General features: G+C 39.4%; 1 protein-coding gene across 1 annotated transcript; it reads left to right on the top strand.

The window, feature by feature from the left end:
- Positions 1-10,347: 10,347 nt before the first annotated feature.
- fam110c (family with sequence similarity 110 member C) lies at positions 10,348-14,019 on the top strand. Its single transcript, XM_084083148.1, has 2 exons — positions 10,348-11,612; positions 11,875-14,019. Exon 1 carries the CDS (start codon positions 10,483-10,485, stop codon positions 11,509-11,511), a length of 1,029 nt encoding a protein of 342 aa, XP_083939274.1. The 5' UTR covers positions 10,348-10,482; the 3' UTR covers positions 11,512-11,612; positions 11,875-14,019.
- Positions 14,020-16,030: the final 2,011 nt, after the last annotated feature.

The following is a 16,030-nucleotide window of genomic DNA, read 5'->3' as shown; positions in this document are numbered from 1 at the left end:
ATAGTCCAATAACATGATAGACTACTGAATAAATGAAATATGCTTTCTGCTTATTATGCAATTTGCTACTGGATGTATATTTTGATGTCAATACTTTTGTATTTTAGTAAGCCTACCTTAACCCTTGAATGCAGAACTTTTACTTGTAACAAAGTATATAATTTACACTGTGGTATTGCTACTTTTAGCTTATTTAAGTCAAAGATCTGAAGATTTCTCTTGTCAATCATCAGTCATTTCCACCACTGGCTGATTAGGAGTTCACCAGATTCAGAGTTTACCAGCACTTTGTTCAGGGGCTGATGGGCAATATCAGTCCTGAAGGAGCTATGGTGTAAGAGGCTTATGTTGTCTTTACATCCCTGTAGGCCTACTTGTTATTTTTTAGATGGCTGTTTATTAAAGAACAAGAAAATGACATTAGGAGTGGGGGAGGGGGTCAAACATGTGCTATGTGGAGATGTGATGGTGGTGGGTGGTGATTGGCAGATAAGAAGAAGTTTGAACTGCGCACGTGTTATACTACTATTTTTCACAGGAAGAGGGTATTTGTGACACGCCTCTTTCTAAACTCCTTGGCCACATGACATCTATGCATGACATGAACCTTTACACAAAGTTTCATGGTTTTGCGCAAGTCAGTTCAGAAGCTATGCCTTTTTACAAAGCATGACGTCAAAAACAGGCAAGAGGTCAAATTAGGTAACCAGTCCATAAGGCAAACAAATCCGATATGGGGTAGGCGAAGGTAATCAAACTGGGTAATCCGTCCGTGAGGCAAACAAATCCGATCTGGAAGGATATCCAAAAACCTGAAAGCTGTCAACGGGTCAGAGGTCTGGTCAGGAACAGGCAAGCATACTGTACAACAGACCACATCAAATTCAAGCTGAAAACACTATAGTGGTGGACAAAGTACATATATACTTGAGTAAACACTCAAGTATTGAAAAGTACATATTACAAACTACGAAGTACATTTTCTTTTTAATATCAATGCATTGCTATATTAAAATGTAGATTTTTTTTAAATGAGGGAGCGACTGGATCTGAAATGACAGCAGGAGAATAGCAACAGAATCAATGACAAACAAAGCATGGCAGACTAAGTTTTGACAAAATCTGGTACAAAGTCTGCCTTCTCCTTGAGTTTAATGCATTTGTGTTTGGTCCCAGATTGAATAAACAAATCCCACTGCTCAATTTGGATGTCCTGTCTACGAGAAGCCTCAGATCTTGGGCTAACATACAGATATATCCTATTCTCATGAAATATTAACTTTTTTGGCATCAGGACATACAGTACATAATTCTTTGTCACTTTTTTTTAATCTTGGCCAGCTAATATGTAAATCAGCAGATTTGCTTCAGGAAATCCATATTTGAATCCATATGTAATTTGTTTATTTTAATATAAACAAACTGTATGTACTATATCGCCCAGCACAGTGGGTACTGTATGTGATGAATATAGTTTCACCCTGGCATTCTATGTTGCATGAGGCTGGACATTTATTCATAATTTACCCTACCCTATTTATGTCATATTTTTTGAGCTGCGCATTTGAAAGAACTTTTCATCCTTTCCCATTTTCTCCCAGTTTGGTCATTGCCAAGAACATGTGCACAGAAATGAATAAATGTGAACAGGTGTCCCAACGACGAGGACAATTGTGTTCATTGGAGCACCCGGCCAAGTTGGGTAATTGAACCCAGGCTTCCGTGGTGGTGGGTGTGTTTTCCCTCTACACCACCCGGCTGTCCCTTCCTTCAGATTTCTGAATACAATAGCTGAAGTAATTTTGACCTTAGTCATGCTATGACTATGAGAAAATCCTGGCAATAAGTGGTTTACAGATTACATTTTCCCTGTTGTACAAGTTTACTGTTCTATGATGTGGGCTCATATTCATGGAGATTTGTCATACTTATTATTCCAACATGTGCAGCTGACAGATACAAATCCAATAACAATGGAAGATGTTGCGGGAAGGATGTTAGCTTTATTTATGTGGCATGCGCTCTTACCAGGTGATTCACCAGGCAACCCATAGAGAGAGCTTTCTCAAGCTAAAGCAAATCCTTGCAAAACCATTCTTAAAAATTTAAAAATACATTAAAAAAATGTCTATGTTATTGGAGGCTCTATACCCATGTCAGTATTTTAATACCAGACGCCTGCTGTTAAAAGGGGTCTGATGCAAATTTCTCAGAGCAAAATAATAGTATGCAATATTTTAATAGCCTAAAGTTTAGTCTATTCAAATATATACAGTATTTGTTTAGGCCCTAAACAAATACTCTCTTATCAGCAGAATAAGCTTTTAAAAATTATTTCTTTGAGTTTCAGCACACTATCTTCACCGATTTGAAGTACAGTTAATTAGCTATTACACTGCATGTGGCTTTTATTGGTTTGAAAAAGATCTATATAAATTGTCACTGATTGCCTGCTCCACCTCCTGATGGTGGTGATCCAAGGGAATACTGGCTGACATTTAACGCCCTAATTTAATTCCCACTGGTCTCATCAAACTTCTGTTTGTTTTCTCACAACTGATGTTGATTTCTTTTGGATAATCCGTATTCATTAATCATCTTAGCATTTTCTAAATCATTCCATCCCTGTTTTTTTACTGTCATCATCTGGCCAATGTGTAACCTTTGCTGAACTTTTGTTCAGTCAATACCCCAACATGAGGATATTCTCAAGAGGGCTCAAGTTTACATATTTGAGAAGAGGGATTTGCCACTTGTCTGGTCTGATCTACTGATTTCACATGTAATTTATGACTTTCTCATTCAACTCTTGTTTATTGGGATGCTTGGAAAAAAAAAACTCTTGTTACTATCTTTTAATCCTTAAGATTTGCTCTCTGTTAATCTCATTAACTGGCAATGTCATAATGATTTGAAATATACTCAGACTTTAAGATGGCTGCTTAGATTCTAAAAATGGCATTACAGAGCTTCAAGCACTGGCATTCTTTTGTTCACTTGTGTAAATGTCTTTGGAGTATGGTAACATTTGGTTTCGTTCAATGATTAATTCTTTGCAGATAATTTTTATTCAGCATAGTGGATCATTTATTTCACTTTGGTTTGGACAAAGCAACTACGACAGGACATATGTCTTAGTCAAAAGCAATGATTATTGGTCTCAAAAAGTCTTCCCTTTGTACACTCAAACATGATTAAACACATTTGGTGCATTTTCTATTGGTGTTTCTTACCTTGTCCGTCGATAAAGAGGATTTCTATTGACCATAGCTTTGTAATTACAGTCAGGCATATACCAGACATGATCATTTGCTCAGCACCTTCTGTTTTACTTTAATTCAAGCATGCAAGCTAGCGCTATAGGGAACTTTATTATGGCAGCCTGTGGACACTGGACAGCAGACCACATTGGTTATTTCCTGCTGTGTGAGTGATGGATGAGTATCACGTTGTGTGACTTTTTTGCCAAACACTCATCCAAGATATTTGAAATTTAAGCTGATTTAATTTTGTGACTTAAAGCAAAACAAAATGTGTGACAGATTAAAAATGGGACATTTAAAAAGTTATGTGCCAAGAAAAGAAGAAAAATGAAATTAACGTTCCACATGCACACATTTGTTTTCTGTAATACAGTAAGACGAGTTTGTCTTAATTGACACTGTCTGAGACTAATTGAGTGGTAAATGACCTCATAGTCTCAGCAATTAGTACTGTATGCATAATCATCATGATCAGTTACATAATATTCATAATAACATTCATAGCCGATAACCACAAGCAAAGGATGCTTGTAGCAATTACATCTCATAATTTGCAAGCCATTCTTAATTGAGTCAGCCAGTCTTTTTCACATCTCAATGAGCGATGCTAATTATTGTGAATGACTCACTAAAATCTACAATTAAGCGATGATGCAAACAGTGTCACATTAAGAGGCACAATATAGTTTTTTCCTAGAACCAGGTTAAAATATGAATTGCAAACAAGAGAGCGTTGGGGCTCAGGGGACTGGTGATTCATTCAACCAACTGGTCTCAGTGCTCATGTGCGCCCCTGCCACAACACACGCACTCACACACACACACACACACACACACACACACACACACACACACACACACACACACACACACACACACACACACACACACACACACACACACACACACACACCTCTTTACCCCTCTACCTGATCTGTTTTTTTTCCTTTCTTCTAATAATCACAAACAAAGTCTCAACTAGTCTATTTTATGAATTAAATGTGCTACAAGAGTGCCAATGTGCTAAGTTGTTGAAGTCATACTGTGTGACAATTTCAATTAAACATAATTTTTCAAGCAATTTTTCACTGATATATTTTTCTCAACCATGTCACATGTGTCGTGTGACTTCCGGTCGTCATTGAAGCCGCAGCAGCAAAACAAGCTATGAACATGTTGCAATGACCACGTAGCAAAGTTACACTATGCATAAGAGAAGGGATGGTGGATAGTGAGGTTGGTAGTATGTTGTTTAAGCATGTTCTTGCCTCTTATGAGGCCAGAAAAAGTGTACACGGTACAGATTTATGTGTGAGTTCCGGTGTGGATATTGTGTAGTCACGGTGTGCCTGCTCTGCAGGTTCACACAGCAGGTCTACGTAGGCTAAATCCTCTCGCATCTGGATATCACATCTCCATGGTCTGTGAGACAAAATTCAGATGTGGTTCTGCAGACCGTTTAAGTTATCAGCTGCAGGTCATGGTCAATGTTTTAAACATTGGACATAGGTTTCAAATCAATCACCACTTAATAAGACCTGAGGGCAATTCTATAAATGCCTTCTAAATCAGTAGGTCTCACACTTTCAAGATGTTTCAAAAATGTTCAAAAATAGCAGATCTATTTTACTGTTTGTTTTGTTGTGCTTTGTTGTGTTTATTCGTTGTTGTTTTTTGTCAAGAAAAATCAGACCTCTTTGTTTTCAATATTTGATATGATGCCCCTGTCTTTACTGTCTGAAAAAAAATAATAAAGAGATTTTAAAAAGAGAAATAGCAGATGTACAAGCTTGCAGCGCGGCACAAAGTGACGCGCTTTTTATAGCCAGCGCAAAAATCTAAAATGACACAGATGCTTTCCCGGTTTTAAAGGGTTATGCCCAATTCATAATTTGTAGCATGATAGTGTCGTACCCCACAAATAGCCAACCTACAAGCTCACAACACATTGCGGATGCAACAAAGCTTGTAGGTCTACTATTTTCAGCATGCAGCGTCATCGTGTGATGGAGCATAAACTAGAAAAGTGCACTACTTGGAGCGCACATCTCTGCCAGGCTGGGTGGCCTACCCAGGGCTGTGTCAGTCGTGGGATGCAGCCATCAGGACACAAGGAAGCTTATAGCTAATAGTTTGTACAACAGATGGTACAACTGTGCAAGTTTGTGGCACCCCCTATGGGCATAAGTGAAAGCGAAGGTGAGCTGAATAGGCTCCAATTTGGATTCATGACATTTTTGTGAAAGAAATGGGCCCGCCTACACATTTGTGAAGGCAATCACAGTCAAACGGTGTGGAGTATATCAAAACCCTGTTTGTCAGTAATTGTCACATTACTCACGAGAAGATGTGTGCCTAATGTGGCGGGGAAAAAACAAACAATGACATTTGCAGCATTTGTGGGGTCCCTATGGGTGGAAGGGAAATCGCTTTTGGCTTTGTTTGGTGTTGTTTAGAGGCCCCTCAATGAGTGATTCACATTTGAGGCAGATCGGATGCTGCGTTCATGATTTGTGGATTTTTTTGCTAAATGGGCCCTCCCGCAAATTTTGGAAGGAAATCGTTGCCAATTAGAATGGAATCTGAAAAGATCTGATACATCTTGATCACATGACTCCAGAGATTATGTGTAAAGATTGACGTGAGTTTTGGACAAAAAGTATTATCATAAAGTGTGTTTTGAAGAAAATGCCGAATTGTAGAAAATCTTGTCAGGCGGAAATGGGCCTATGTGAGGGGAAAGTGTGATTTGTTCTTTGTGTTTGTTGTAAGAAACAGTTCAGAGCTGTTGGCCAAAATGTGAAGTGGCCTGTTAGTGCCACCATGAGTCCCATTTGAAAAATGTTGGGTTGAGGTTCTTCCTTGGCCTTCTGGAGTGTGACACTCCAGAAGGCCAAGGAAGGAGTGTGTGTGCAAACACGCACACGCACACGCACACACAGGGGCGAAAACGTAATAACATAAAAACAGGCGTCAGACCAGTAGTTCCCATCGTTGGAGCCCCCCTTCGTACAAAGAAAAGCTGAGACATGTGTGCACACAAAATTAACAGTGTACTACTTTACAACAATGTTCAATGTTACATGTTGGAGTTTGCTATGTTAAATAGAGACATTAGATGAATGCAAGGACTTATTTATTATGATGTCTTGCAACATGTTTAAACTTTTTGCCTCCCCCCTGTGATCTTTGCCACCCTCCTCAAGCCTGACCCCATTTGGGAATCACTGCAATAGACCGATTGGAATAATAACCAAAAAGACAGCAGGGAGACATATTTACGCAGTTATTATTCTGTAACACAATGCCACTTACTGTACTTGCAAAACTCTGAATTACTTTTTGTCCAATGACCATATTGCTTCACACCAGTGTCCAATATAAACACTCTGGTATGATGAATGGCCTTAAAGTAAACTTAGAATGTACAGTGTTTTACATAACGTTCCACAGCTTATTTGAGCTGAACTCAAGTGTTGATTCAATTATTTTAGATCTTGAGCATACAAATCAAGACAGTTCACTTTAATGAAAACCATATCAATATATTGCAACCACTACAGATGTATTTGACTTAAGTAGTTTTGTATTGTGTTTGAATAGTAGAGGTTGACAAAAACTTTACTCACACATTGCTTTTGTTATGGCTACCATTTCACACATTTTTTGCGGACTTTGCGGTTTTTGTATTGAACCCAGTAATGTAAAACTAATGTAAAATGGTTTTAAAGAACAAGTACAGTATGGAGTATTACTGTACATCAAAAAGCACTGTTGCTTTCTCTGTTATTAGAAGCAGAAGAAGGGACATGAATCTATTCCATTCCTCAGCTCCTGACACAAACTGCTCAAATGTGGGAATTATTACCATCTAAAGTACACTTTGGTTCCACACAGGCATGCATGCACAGACGCACGTACGCACGCACGCACGCACACACGCACACGCACACACACACACACACACACACACACACACACACACACACACACACACACACACACACACACACACACACACACACACACACACACACACACACACACACACACACACACACACACAGAGAAAGGTGATCACACAAGGCCAGCTCGGCCAGGGATTCGTCTTGGTACTTGTTTCATGTTCAACACATCAACTCCTTTCAACCCTCATTCAGTTCTAGGAAATGATAACATCTTCCTGTGAGTGTACAGTAACTGCAGATGTCTGTGACTCTGAGTGCATGCATGTTGAATATGTCTCATCTTTTTGAGACTGGCCATTGTCCAACAATTCCTACATCAACAGAAAAAACGAGTTATCTTTTTTTTTTTTTTTTTTTACAAACTCATGAGAAATCAGTCACATAATATTAAGTACCATATCTCTGCCTTGAGTCTCAGAGAATTTATCTCCAACAATCTATTATTAATTTGGAACAGAGGGTAAGTGAGGATAAGTACAAGAAAACACTGTTAAATCCCCCAAAGAGCTTTGTATACATTGAGGAAGCCAAAGTCAAGAAGATTATTTGGCAGAATAAATGTAATCAACACAAAGCACATTATATACATATGAATTATGTGCAATTGTATACACGCATTGAGAAACATTTGTCCACTCAATTTACATGAATGGGTTCAATAAAAATAAAGATTTACTTTATTGTTTTGTTTCAATTACATGTATGCCTCAGCTAAACCAATAATCACAAATGAGGCATAAAACAATATTATTGTGTAAGGATAGAGATTAGAGGTCTCCTTCCACCAGGATGTAAAGGGCTTGACTGTGGCACCACTTGATTCAGTATTCAGGAAAGTAGTCCATGATTTGTCACTATGCATTCAAGTGCTGCCCTCTGTTGTTTTAAGTTTGATAAATCTGGATTGGACAGATGTTTTTTTTGTTCTAGTTTATTGAATATGTGTTTTCAATTACAGATGAAGGGAGAAAAGAGGGAACACTTGTCTCCTTAACATCACTAATGCAATCCTCCCTCCCCTCCCCAGTAATTTCCAACCATTACAATTAAAGGTCCATGGGATTTATCAAGTCCTTGACAGCAGACAGCTGGCAGCTCACAAGGACCCTTCTCAGAGCAGACATTTTGACAGGTAAACACAGCTGAAAATAATGACTAATTCCGGGTGTTATAATTGTACAGGAGCTGTCCTTGCTGTCACATAGTAACACTAAGAGACACATTCATGTTATTAACTTCGGTTTACCTGGCTGCTGTGAAATGGAACTAACACAGCCATGTAAAGAGGGAGTTCTGACATCTCTGTTCACTTCAATGGACTGATTTTTGTTTTACAGCCATGGCGGATCATATGGAGCCTCTCAGTAGTTCCCAGAAGTTAGCCGCAAACAAAAGTAGCAGCACAGTAGAGTTACAGCAGAATAGGCCTTTTGTGATGATTAAATAATGATATTGCATATTATCAGCCCATCTGAATCAATGAAACATGAAACTAGTCCTATCTGAGGTCTGCGTGAACCATGACAATCAAGCTTTTTGGACTTCTGCTGTCTGTCTCCACTCTCTTTTTACATCTCTCTGGGGTCTATCATACCTCTTGGTTCACTCTGAGCTGTTTTGATATGGAGTTCAGTGCATATAGGCTCTCTCTTCCTCTCACTCAAAGGAAATGCCCCAGAAAATCAGTGAGTGAGTATATTTACCAAGAATGTTGGTTTTGTGTGTTTTGTACACATTTCATGGTATGGTCTACTCTATTCAGTCTGACTTAGAAGATAAGATCTCAGCAGATTTCTGCTCTGTTGACAACTTCATGGGATTTTCTGCCACTGCCATTATTACAAAAATAATGTGTGATGTGCTCCATTGTTTGCTCCTCTCCACAAGCACACAGTGGGGTTGGGCTACTGTGTGCTTGTTGCTCCTCTCCACAAGCACACAGTTGCTCCTCTCCACAAGCACACAGTGGGCTTGGGCTACTGTGTGCTTGTTGCTCCTCTCCACAAGCACACAGTAGCCAAAGCTCACTGTGTGCTTGTGGAGAGGAGCAAACAATGGAGCACATCATTGAAATGTGTCCTCTCCCAAAGACTGAAAGGAGGATTAGTCACCCTCCATACAGCATACAGCAGACCAGGAGGCTTACTTACTTTGCATTTGCTAAATAAAATTACAAAAATGAGTTTATTTCATAAAACAATTATTTCCTTTGAAAGACTGATGTCACATAGTCAAGTATAAAAACATGTTATGCGTGTGTTGCTATTATTTTGGTATTTACTTGTATTTAGGTATTTACACCAGGTACAAAGATTGTACAGGATTCATGCTGCAAAATAAACTGTGCTCATTCTACACACACTTTGCAAGAAATTATACAGAACGGTCATACACACCTAGAACAGTTGTTATCTTTCTGCCTACAGACAGTCAACAGTAAACAGTTATTGAGCAATTAAGCCCATAGATGGCACCATAGAACTTCCTCCCTCGACCCTACTTGAGTCATTATAACTGTGGCACAATAGAAAATATTGTTTTGATGGTTTAGAAAAGTAATAATTACTGCGGGTCACACCCCATCTGCTTTTGACACCTCTATGAAATTCACACAAGGTGTAGGTGTTTGTGTGTGTGTGCGTGCGTGCGTGTGTGTGTGTGTGTGTGTGTGTGTGTGTGTGTGTGTGTGAATAAAGGAACTGGGAACAGCCTCAGATCCATTAATTTGCAGTGAATCTACGGTAGCTCCCAACCTACTGTGTAAGAGTAATCTGACTCATAAGAGTGTTGACTAAAATAGAAACATGTGTTCTTCTTCTTCTTCTTCAAAGAGAGAGAGAGAGAGAGAGAGAGAGAGAGAGAGAGAGAGAGAGAGAGAGAGAGAGAGAGAGAGAGAGAGAGAGAGAGAGAGAGAGAGAGATGTTATGGCACACATGCCTGCTACCAGAGAAAAAACACACCAGGCCGCAGTGTCAACTTTCACTCTAGTCGTTTGTGATGTCATCAGGTGTACTTTGAACAGCCCTGTGTTTGGCTGAGACAGGCCTGCCGTGGGATGGGTGGGGTAGTCTAAGGAGTGTTTGGACAGAAAAGGTGAACGCACCCATTGTGTAACATGCCCAGGCAGAGGTAGTGGCTTGTTTGGAATTCTAAACTTGTTACCTTCAACTTTTGCAGAAGCTACAGTATATACATAACGGATTTACCCACTTTGCTTTGAGAGACTCATTTGGATCATTCATAAAGACAGGATGGAGGCAACAAGCGACATAGATACCACAAAGATTCTTGAGAAAGGTCCCGTATACCTTAGAAAGCAACTTGAACTGGAAGCTGAGATGAAGGAAGGCATGAGCGCCGTGGAGAGACTTGCTGCAAGCAAACTAAAATATGTCAAGAGTCAACAGGTGGCTAACTCAATACAAGAGCCAGTAATTAGTATTGGATCAGCCTCTGTGAGTAGTAACGGGTCCTCTAACCGTAGTGGCAGGATTGTCACAAACAGGAATTCGCCTGTGGCTACAGGTAATGTGCTAAGCTGCTACTCAGGACAGGACAACGCTGTGCGTCGGTCCAGCTCCAAAAAACGACCAGACTCAATTCTACTTTACCGGCAGAAGTGTGAGTTGCTGAAAAGGTCACCAAATGAGAGACATAAGCAAAATGTAACACGCAGGTTATTGCTCACTACTGTGAATAAACTGCCATTGCTTGTGGTAACGGATACGGAATGTAAGCCTTGCGATAAAATGTCAGATGCCAGTGATTCTCAATCTGAGAAGTTTTTAACACAAAATACACAGCAAAGTGACTCTAGAGAACAAGAGAGGACACAGAATAGTAACCCTGTCACACAAGTTTCTCTTGGTGTTAAAAATAAGCCTGCTCATAAATTAGTTGCTGAGGTAAAGAGGAGGAATTGCAAAGGAGTCAGCCGTTCTCATTCTGATATCAGCTCAAGATACTCTAAAAACTTTGCAGACTTTGATGCTTTCTTCAAGTATTGCGGGCTGGATGGCGAGGTCATTGAGTCAATGGGAAGAGATACCTTTTCAGCACACTCAGGTGACCTTGTCTATGTACGGAGTGCCAGTGTCTCCCAATCAGACGATGGTTTCTCAAGGAATAGTGGTGACAGTGATGGCCTACTGGAAGAGGAGTTGCATGAAAATATTCGCCAGGAGACCTCAGTCATTGAGCGCAATGCGAGGATTATCAAATGGCTATACAGCTGCAAAAATGCTAAAGAGACTGGGAAAAAGTTACGGGATCTTGATTAAGAAAACACGCCAAGGAGGAGGTGGAGATGGTGGGCACCTACAAGTTCCTGGGAGTAGGCTACATATGAACAATAAACAACCGGCGGACTGACAACACTGAGGTAGCCTGGCATGGCCAGACTAATATCACTGCGTAGATATTAGTCTGGAATCTCTGTGTGGAACCTGCATTTCCGAGGGGCAAATTAAAAAAATGCCTCTGGTGATAAACCCGCCCCATATTTGCATACTGGGTTCTGATTGGTCCCTCACAACTTTGGAGGGAGAGAAATAAAATCTCTATTGAGAGGGGCCAGACCTAATCTGCCAAGGGCAATTTTTTTTTGCAATGGCAGATTTGTCTGGAACCAGGCTAACACTGAGGCCCTCGAATGGAAGGGACAAAGCAAGCTGTTCTTCTTGTGGAGGTTCAGGTCCTTCAACATGTGCAACAGGCTGCTGAAGATGTTCTACCAGTCTGTAGTAGCCTGTATCCTCTTCTTTGCCATGGTATATGTTGGGGGTTAACTTCAACACAAGGGATGCCAACAAACTGAACAAGCTGGTGAGGAAGCCTAGCTCCACAGTTGGACTTAGCTGGACGTTACCTGGAGAACCCCTCCCATCCCCTCTATGATGAGTTTGCCAGGATGAAGAGCACATTCAGCCACAGATTCATCCTGCCTTGGCACACCACAAAGGGACATGGACAGTCCTTTGTGCCGTCAGGCTCCACAACCAAGCTTAACCCATATGAGAACCCCATATAATGCACTAGTGTCTGTCGTTTGGGAAATTGACTCCTGCTTTGACTCTGGCACTATCTTGCTTTGACTCTGGCACTATCTTTTATTTTGGATTACTGACTCCTGCTTAGACTCTGGCACTGTTATTTTGGATAACTAACTAACTCCCGCTCAGACTATGGCACTGTGTTATTTTGGATCACTGACTCTTGCTTTGACTCTGGAACAGTGTTATTTTGGATTACTGACTCCTGCTTTGACTCTGGGGCCCTTGCACATGGGCTTCTACACTACAGAACCCTGGGCAGATGCCTGTTAAGGATAACTGATGAGAGACTTATGTAATAGTCATTCTTATATACATTATTAATACTGTTGATATTATACTGTACAGATATTACACAGATACTCACTGCTGAAGCCTTTGTTGACAATACATTCTCTTATTCACTGCTGATAGTCTGTACATACTGTATATCCAACTATCATTGGCAATAGATGTATAATCATTCATATATTCATTGGTGATAGAAGAATGTACATTTATACTTATATTTATTGATAAACTGTACATAAGTTAACCCATTCATTCAGAGACCCAGTACAGATGTCTTGTGTCAGAACCTTTTAGAAGAAGTCTTTTATTTTATATTTATTTTATTTTACTGTAGTTGGCACTTGAATCCTTTCGTGTTCTGTTCTGAATCTTTCCTGTCCTGTTTCCTCTTACTGCTGTTGCTACTATGACACCTGCATTTCCTCCAGGGATCAATAGAGGTTTATCTTATCATATCTTATCTAAGGGGAAAGCATGGTCATGCTTAACCCTGGCCTGTACGCAGTACGCACAACCTAACAAACCACCAATCAATTTTCTTTTATGTGCTTTGACCCAAGTGAAATTATGGATTTCACCATGAATTAAATCCTGCTCCTATTCAAACTGTATTATTAACCCATTAAGACCTGAGTCCTATTCTACAAATGCCTTCTAGATCAGTAGTTCTCACACTTTCAAGATTTTTCAAAAATGTTCAAAAATAGCAGATGTACAAGCTCGCAGTGCGGCACGAAGTGATGCGCTGTGAGCTTGTACATCTGCTATCTTTGAATAGCCAATGCAAAAATCTAAAATGACACAGATGCTTTCCCACATACAAAGACAAACAAGAGTGAACATCGTCCATATCAAATAAAATATAATAAATAATACACTATTGGTTCCACAGTTTAGAAAAAACCCAGACCAAACTCAATACAGGGTTTGTCAGAATTAAAATTACTTTGTACATGAGGTTCCACAGCACAGCAGACTAGAGCATGCTATTATTTTATCGTAATAGTGTTTTTCTACTGGACAATAATTAAACGGGTAAAATCACTAATCTGTGCAACAATATTAATAACTGAGTCCAATAGACAAAGCCATGTAATCTGCAATCGTTAGCAACCTGAATACAAGTTCAGGTGACTCAAGGACAATCTGACAGAGGAATGTACTTGGTAATCTGAGCTTGCTTATGGGTTTCGATTCAATGCCCACTTGAAACTGTATCTCTGCTTCTTTTTCCCTTTTCACTCTCTGTCTGGTTTGTTTCTTCTCCACCTACACTCTCTATTTTTCCCTAAGGTGTTTTTTCCACAATGGCCCCTGATCTGAACTCACAGGCACTGAACATTGAGTGATTTGATCTCTCTCTCTCTCTCTCTCTCTCTCTCTCTCTCTCTCTCTCTCTCTCTCTCTCTCTCTCTCTCTCTCTAATATTCGTTAGCCATAAAACAACCATTTCTCTTGTGCCAGGAAATTTGTATTTCTCAAATTCTACTATACTTGTGGTGGGAGTGTTTGGCCCTCACACAGTAATAATAATAATAATACACACTCTCACTCACCCTCATGTTGCGTAAATGCCTCTCCCAAGGGGCTTACAGAGGGGATGACCGTCTTAGGCAAGTCATGTCCTGTTTTCTCCACCAGTGTGTTGCAACAATGTGAAAGCTGTAAATTAACCATACAATTGTATTGGTGAGGAGGAAAGGCAATGCTATATATTTAAAAAAAAAGGAAGAAAATACAAGGTCCCAACTGCTGCAATTTAAATTCAAACTGTGATATATATATGTTTTTGTCATTTAAAGGGTATGTGATTTTAACTGATTACTTTAATGTAGGTCTATAGCTGTGAATTTATAACTGTGCACTATAGACTACTGACAACTTTTCAACATAATAATGTAGAGTACAGTTTAAAGTAGTGGAAAAGGCATTATAAGTGTCACCAAAATGTTGCATTCATAGTCTAACGTTTTGTAGAAACTAGATTTTAAACCTAGACTACAGCTAAAATGCAAAGACAGACACTTTGTAGCAATTGTATACTTTCATAGTATGTAACCTGAAGAGGGCAGTATCTAGCAATAAAACTGAGCCTCTCTAGCCAGTTCTGGGGTGAGGGAAGGATTTCCTGAGTCTGGTCTGACGTGGCATTGGACATTATTCTGTCTGATATGGATAATTGTGCAAAACTAGTATGTCTTAAAATCAGCCAGTAACTGCATGTATTTAGGTCTACATGTTATTGGTCTATAATATAATGCAATAAAACAAAAAGGTGATAATTGAATATACACCATTTTGGGTGTATTTTATTATGACTATGCTGTTTTTACTTTTTAAGACAAATCAAGATGTCTTGCATCCAAATTATGGAACAGGCCAAGTCATTTAAATTGTACACACTTACCAGTATAAGAGTGCTATCTCAAACCATTAGGCAACATACACTTTTAATTAATAACTCGACATCTAGGATCGGCCTTTGTGATGTGTATATAAAATAATATGCATAATGCATATACAAATCTTCACATATTTTCTTATTAAGCATACTTAACACACTAACAGAGTCCAGTGGTGGACTGTACTTAAGTACCATTTTGATGTACTTTTACTTAAGTACAAAATGAGTACTTCCTCCACCACTGAAAGAGTCACACACAAATAATTGTAGTGGAGTAAAAATACAATATTTGCCTCTGAGATGTTGTGGAGTAGAAGTAAAAGTACTGTTAATTGGAAATGCTCCAGTAAAGCAAAAATACCTCAAAATTCTACAAATTCTATTTAAGTACAGTACTTGAGTAAATGTGCTTTGTTACTTTTTTACACCACTGTCACAGACAGCCGTTTAGATGCAGTATGATCTCCCTCCCCCATCCATCAAAACCAAAACATACTGAACATGTGCGCAGCTTTCTGTCACGTGTAGCAAAAAGCCCCAACAAAACACATAGGTATGATTGACACCCGCCGGAGCCAATCGACGATGCGATTCCGGGTAGCAACAAGATAAATACAGGGGAGTCGTCCAATCACGGAACAGCAAGGGGGCATGTACACATTCCACTTTAACCTACTGTGCAGCGTTGCCATGTTGGCTTATTGTAAGCGACTTTGGGCTTGTTTTTCTGTAAAGTCGCTTGTAGATTGCGCTCATTGCGGGTTGCGTTTTTTGGGGGTCTTGTTTCTAAAGTGTAGTTGCTTATTTAGTCTTGCTTCCACATTTCTAAATTATTATTTAAACCAGTTATTCTCAAATATTTTCACGAAAATGTGCCAGGTAGTTTAGAATGTTTAGAACATATATTCCAAATATTCCACATTTTATTGCAATAATTTTTGAAAATGCTACGCGTTGTGAGCTTGTAGATTGGCTCTTTTCAAATAGCAAATAACAATATAGGTTTAAACCTTAAAGTGCCCATGTGGCCTAAGTATCTTCTTTTGGACTTGT

This window comes from Gymnoscopelus microlampas (assembly GCF_963454915.1).
Source record: "Gymnoscopelus microlampas genome assembly, chromosome: 16".
NCBI lineage: Eukaryota > Metazoa > Chordata > Actinopteri > Myctophiformes > Myctophidae > Gymnoscopelus > Gymnoscopelus microlampas.
This window is presented reverse-complemented; position numbering and strand designations above follow the sequence as displayed.